This window comes from Suricata suricatta, chromosome X (genome assembly GCF_006229205.1).
Source record: "Suricata suricatta isolate VVHF042 chromosome X, meerkat_22Aug2017_6uvM2_HiC, whole genome shotgun sequence".
Lineage (NCBI taxonomy): Eukaryota > Metazoa > Chordata > Mammalia > Carnivora > Herpestidae > Suricata > Suricata suricatta.
The window spans coordinates 51,136,622-51,143,461 of record NC_043717.1 but is presented as its reverse complement, the minus strand read 5'-3'; the positions used below and the strand labels follow the sequence as shown (position 1 = coordinate 51,143,461).

General features: G+C 45.6%; 1 protein-coding gene across 1 annotated transcript; it reads right to left on the bottom strand.

The window, feature by feature from the left end:
• Positions 1-1,063: 1,063 nt before the first annotated feature.
• Positions 1,064-6,588, bottom strand: AWAT1 (acyl-CoA wax alcohol acyltransferase 1). The gene is made up of 7 exons (XM_029929457.1): positions 6,513-6,588; positions 5,464-5,571; positions 5,126-5,196; positions 4,050-4,254; positions 3,195-3,366; positions 1,438-1,637; positions 1,064-1,218 (listed from the first exon to the last, which is right to left on the bottom strand). Exons 1-7 carry the CDS (start codon positions 6,586-6,588, stop codon positions 1,064-1,066), a joined length of 987 nt encoding a protein of 328 aa, XP_029785317.1.
• Positions 6,589-6,840: the final 252 nt, after the last annotated feature.

The window sequence follows — 6,840 nt, the reverse complement described above, 5'->3', positions numbered from 1 at the left end:
GTATATAAAGTGGATTCCCCAGAGTAGACTCTTAGGATGATAGCAAACCCCTAAGGGGATGATCGTGTTAGAGGACCATCATGAGGACAAGGTGACCTATGTGAAATGCCTCTGCCAAATGAAAAGTAATCCGGAGTAAGTTGCTTTTGATCTATATGAAGGGCATGCTTGTTACCTTAGTGGTGTGGAGATAAGGTAAGCCTTTTTCTTTGGAGATAGCTGATTACCACCCCAAAACCTGTACATGAATGTTTATAGCAGTGTTATCCATAGTAGCCAAAAAGTGGAAACAACCCAAAACTCCATCAACTGGTGAATGAATAAAAACTGCTGTGTATACGTGCAGTGAAATATTGTTCATCCCTAAATAGAATGAAGTACTAATACATGCTACAACATGGGTGAGCCTTGGAAACATTATGCTAAGAGAAAGAAGCCAGTCCTAAAAACCGACAGTCTATTATTCTGTTTATATGAAACGTCCAAAAATGGCAAATCCGTAGTGATGGAAAATAGGTTAGTGGTTACCAGGGGCTGGAGGAGATGAGGGAATGGGGAGTGACTGCTAATGTGTACTGGCTTTCTTATTTAGGGTGCTGAAAAATGTTCTAAAATTAGTGGTAGTGGTCACACAATTCTATGAATACACTAAATACCATTCAATTTTACACTTTAAACATGTTAAATTTATGGTATGAGAAAAACCCCAATTAAAAAATGCACTATGACAGAATAACAATAACAACAAGAGAGGTGGGTACTCAGGTTGTTTGGCTATCATTTCAGTTCCTCAGGGAGGAAAGCAGGGGGCAAAGCAGGAAGCTTGCCTGTGCCTACCTAGTGTGCCCGTGGTTGGACCTGAGGGGCCTCAGGCTGCCTCCTTTTGCAGAAAGACTGAAGCGCCTCAGGACAGCAACTACAAGGGGTGTGGGGCAAGAAAGGAATACCTAATGTCCTCCCCTATTATGCATTGCCTTCCCTTATCTCCTTTTCTCCCTTTTGGTTAGCAGCAAAATGAGTCTCTTCTCCAAGGCACATGCTCTTGGCCATGCAGCCCATTCAGTCACAGGAAAAGCAGCTTTTGGGTCTCTGAACAGCCATACTGGATCTTATGCTGGTCAAACAATTTGCACAGGGCATCCATATAGAGTGCATGGTATTTTTCCACCATTTCCTGGCTTGGTTCTTCAATTTTGGGCAGGGGCAGAGGCTCCCCAACTGCCAAGAGAAATGGGAAAAGAGAAGGGGCAAGTGTTAGAATCTTCTCTTCCTTTAACCTCCTTCTCCTTCCCTGGGCTGGATCCTCTCACATGCCAACTCAGCTCCCAGATTCTCCCTTTCTGCTGTCCTTTTCTTTGGTGGGGGATGGGTTGGGAAGGGCTGAGGTTGAAGTCAAGAAAGAGCTGAGGTGGCCTTGGGGCTGAGAGCAGCACTCACCCACAGTGACGATAGGCAGTGAGTATGGCAGGAGCCCCGTGGAGTCTTGGTGGAAGCCTCGTCCATAGAAGACACAAAAATAGAAACCAAAAATACTGCGGAAGTGCCTCTGGAACTTGTACATCCAGCTGTCTTTATGGAATATTACCTGATCATATACCTCAGTTTCTCCAAAAGTGAAGGTGGGGACCAGATGAGCCCTGAAGGAAAACATCAATTTATTTTCAAATACAGGCTAGGGTGAGGACCACCCAGGAAGAACATTTGTTCCTGGCCAGACTCCCATCTATATAAAATCACTGTGACATAAAGCATTTCTTCTTACACTAACCAAGGCTCCCATATTTATTGTCTCTTGTCTTGAAATTTTCAAGGTCAGTGAGAATGCTATCTCTGGGCCAGGATCACAACGGCAAGATATGCAGATGTAGGGAAGGATGAGGGGTTTGGGCAGAGATCCCCAGAAACCCACATCATATAAAGAAAAGCTTCCAGGAGGTGTCATGTAAGGAAATATCTTACTCTGTTTCTACTAGTGGGAAGCATAGAGAAGCATGATGATGATATTGAACAGATGCATATATATGATATACCCCTCACCCACAGGGAGTATGCATAAGGTATTCTGCCATTGAGATTAGAGCAGAAAAAGGTTCTTTTCCTCTCAGGCCATTTGAATCCACCTTGACAGTGCCCTGGACACAAAATCAGGCTCCTTAAGTCTCCCTGTGAGAGAAGAGTAAAGAGAGAATAGTCTGTCTTGTACAAATCTTTGTGAGTTATTAGTAACTCTCAGCACTCTGACATATGTTATCTTATTGGTTTCTCACAGCAGAGAATGTGCAGGGCACACTGAGGGGTTATTTTCTTTATCTTACAGATTCAGAAGCCCAGGTTCTGAAGGGGAAAGGTCACTCAAGCAGTTAGTGAGTGACAGGACCTGAACTAGAACCCAGGATTCCTTCCTCCTAGCTCAGAACTCTCTCCCATACATTATGCTCCAAACTGATGAACAGGCCATTCAGGCAAGGTCCTTAGAAGAACTATTTTTCTTTTCTCTGAGTCTGCAATAGGACAATTGTTCCTGTGTCCAGTGGGCTGTTCCCTTGACCTGATGGTACACCCCACAGCTCCAGCTTAGGGCACCTAGTTTTCTTTACCTCCTCTCTCCATCCCTAAGTCAGAGTGGCTAATAATTATCCACCACTTACTGTGTACCAGACAAATGTAGGTGTTTTAGGTGGATGACTTCATTTAAGTCCCAAATAACTGTATGGAGTAGGTACAATTATTAGTAGCCACATTATGAAAATGAAAACACCAAGACTCAGAATGGTTAAGTAACCTGTCTCAGAGTGCACAGTAAGTTTTGGAGCCAGGATTTCAAATCAGACCCCCTGACTTCAGATTCTATGCACATACTCACCATACTGTACTGCCCCTTGCACTTGCCATTAACAATCAGATGTAGGTATCAATATAGATAGAGATGATGTGGGCATCAGTTGTATGCTAGGGAGCCCAAGCCAAGCCCCCTGATAATGAATCTGGGTTTCTGGTTTGGCTTCCTGAGGATTAATCTAGTGAGGTCAGAAGGAGGGAATCATGTAAACCTTTTTAAAATTCTATGGCTGTCTTCTCTATGCACTAGTAAATTCCATGAGGGCAAGACTCACGTCTGATTCATTTTGGCATCACCTACCAGGTCATGCTGCTCAGAGAAAGCCACCCACCCTTGCCCTGGGAGGAAAACCTACCCATGCTGTAGGGCTGTGCGCACAAATCCCTTGCGCTTCTGGAGGATGAGGGTGGTGGTGTTGGGCACACTTTGCAGGGCCTCTCCCACCCCTCCCACTACGATGCCCACGAGGTTGCCAGTGCCATGGCTTAGCAGGTAGTCGATGGCTGGCTGACTCACAGAGCATACACCTAAAGAGAATCAAGGAACAGAGAGAGGAGCAAAATAAGGAGAGGGGAAAATGACTGAGATGGAACACCCTTTGCTCTGCTCCTCATTGTGTGCCTTCTATTCTTATGAATTTTAGGAGGAGAGTCAATGAGATGGGACAAAGGGTGTGGAGAAATGAAGGCTACAGGCAAACCCAACATGTTTCACTTTGAGGCAATATCTCCATTTAGTAGGAGACACTGGGTCAAAATTATAGTATGAAGGTTTCCAGTGGGATAACCAGAAGGACTTTCTGAATCCCAACTATAATCTTAGTCTTTTCTTTTCCTCTATTGCCAATAAATAGCAAAAGTTATTCTTTACTGACCATATACTCTGTGGCGGGCACTATATTGAATGTTTTACTTGTATTATCTAATTTAGCCATCACACCACATCTGAGGTTAGATTATTATCATCAGCATTATCTTATAGATGAGGAAACAGAGAGCAATATGGGTCCAGTAGCTTGCCCAAGACCACACAGTAGGTGGCAGAGCCTGGATTCAAACCCACACAGTTTAGCTCCAAAACGTGCTTTTAACTACTATGCTATGATAGGAGTCAGTGAGAGGTGGTTGAGAGGTAGGGGATGGGGTTTAAAAAGGTACATCTCTCAACAGAGAAATGGGCCAGAAGCTCCAGTAAGCATGGTCAGAAGTACCTTTGGCCATGAGATACTCCCTAACAAAGGGGATCTTGAAGAACCAGGACAATGTGGCTAAGTGGGGGGTGATGCCTGGGAAGATCTTCGAGAAGCCTGTGGCCTCAGTGCAGAAGTTGCAGAAGGCTCCAAAGGTCAAGAGGCCATGAGGATGAACCCCCATGAGATAGTTGTGCTCAGGTGACAGGTCTTTTGTCTTCTGGATCTGCCGCCATGAAAAGAAGAGTCAGAGGTGGTGGAATGAGATTACATGTAGAAGCAAGCATAAAGACACTTCAGGGATCAGGGTGCTCTCTAAAGGAGAGATTTTCAACAGATAGGCCATGAGTGGGTTTCAGGGGCCAAGATATTGGTCTCCTCAGCCCCTGGAAACCAGGTAGGATATAGGGCAACTAGAACTGCTAATCTTCTTGCCTATGGCTGCAGTACTTTCGGCCATTTATCTCAGTGCACTTCATGCATGGTATCATTTTGTCTGAGTGCTGCTATGTGAAAAAGTCAGAAAGCTCTGCTTTAAAAATCAAGGCAATATTTGTTGTCTACTCCAAAGAATACTCAGTACAGTAGTACATTTCTAGAACCTCTTCCTGATATTTTCTCTTCCCAACAGCCTTCCAGTTTCTGCCTAAGTAACTTCTCTTGAATTTTGAAAACCCTGCCTGAGTATCACCAAGTCTGTGAAGCTTTTTTCTTACCCCTCATCTGAACTACTTGTGCACCTTGTACCAAACCATAAATACATACTTGTCTGTCCTCATTAGATGTGAACACCTTGATGGCAGATGCCTACTCACTTCTCTGTGGCATATGGTACAGAGTAGACTTTCAATCAATATTTGTTAAACTGAACTGTTTTTGTATTTCTGCCTGTGTTTTCTCATAGGTCATGCCAACGGTGTCCAAAGTATACTAGCAGAGTAGTGAGTACCCAGTAGCAATGTTGAGTCCTGAAGAATGTCTAGCCTGCATGGAAACTTCTCTGGTATGCTCATTTTCCTTATGGACAACCCTAGTTATTTGGCATAAATGCCTAGTATTTTAGGAACTGTGGGAAATGCTGCAGAAGAGACACTTACCGTAATGGGAAAATAGTCCCTGATATGGGTCCAAGCACACCAGTTCCTTACCCAGGCTGAACGCCTGCCACCTGAGACAGAAATATCAGTAGAGATAGTGTCTGTCTTGTCAACCCCATCCCTCCCGCTCACCCAGGGCTTTCCTAACAGCGTGGAGAGACCATGGCTCTGCTAGACAGGTGGAAAAGGAAGAGACCCCAAGATGGTCCTGGCTGTCCCAGCTCCTATGGCTCTGAGAACTTGAATAAGAGGCCTGTGGCATGGTGAGTGAGACTCCCTGTTAACAGGTTAAGGTGGAACATTCTTAGGCCTGTGCTCTCTAGGTCCATGAGTCTTACCTTGCTCTGGGGTCTTCCAGTCCAGGAAAAACCAGGCAAAGTAAAGCACTGGTAGTGGCCACAAGCATGTAAACAGCAGGTAGACAGAAAATGGCTGCAAGATCCAAACTGATGAGGGAGCAGGTCAGACCAAATTTGTGCTGCCAGCAGAACTTGACCATGTACATCCTCATTAAGAACCCTTCAAACTACCCAAGCCCCTGGACCTGGCCTTCTGCACAGTCCAGCTCCTGGCCATCCAGCATCCATGTCTACTTGTTCTTCAGACATTTCCTTTATCATCTACCATACACCAGCCCTATGTGTCTCCTTCCCTATCATCCCTGTCCACTTGCTTCCTTGCCCACTTACCGTTCCCCTACTCCTGCTCCCTACCTGCCACCAGCTTCCCCCCACCTCCCATTTTATCCACCATCATTTCCTTCTTGTCTCCTATCTCCTTTGTTAACGCATTATCCCTGAACCCGTGTGAAACCATTATCCTTTTTTGCCTATATACTATCCATATTGCCCCAAACCCTGCCCACTCAGCATTTACATCCTTATACTGTTTCCCATTCACCATTCTTGTCTTCTTGCCCATTCACCATTCCTTCCATTATCACCCCCCCCCCCCCCGCCTCCCCCCCCCCCAGACCGGAAAAATCTATTGTTTAAACACAGGCTATACTTTTCCAAGTCTGTAATTCTAATTCTTTCTTTGTCCCACTCCCCACGCTTCCCTATGATCATGGACGCATCATATACCTATTCCCTAGGACTTATTTCCTCTCCCCAGATAGTGAGGGTTAAGAAGTGGCTAAAATTAGCTGGACCTACTCCATCATGACCCTGTTCTACCCCTCTGCCTGTTTTGTCTCAAGTGGCTGTATGTCTTCCTTCTCCAGGGCACTTGTGGAATTTGAGACTCCTTGGCTTTACTCTGTGGTACCATCTGAGATGATCACAGGTCAGATATGAGACTTCCCAATGAGCATGAAATTCACCCCAGACCTGGCCTTGGCTTCTCACTCTGGCTTCTTGCAGTGAAGTCTTGGATCAGTACTCACACATGGCAAGGTAGCTCAAGGGCCATTGCAGAAGCATCAGACTCTGGAGGTACTTAGGCTGCTTGAAATAAGGCATGATGCTCAGGAGCCTGGGGAAGACAAAGATTCCAGAACACTCTTCCAGCGAATGGTGCCACCAGCCTCTGGAAGCTCTCTCAATAGTAAATGCCTATGACGAGAAGGATTTCTACCTGCCTTCTCCCTTCCTTGTCCTGCCCCACACCTACCACCCACTGCAAGGGGCAGGTTTTGGAGTATCGAGGACTGCCCTAGCAGGTCTGAGCCCTGGGCCCTGGCCATTTGCCCTTTGACTAGTTCCTGAGATTCT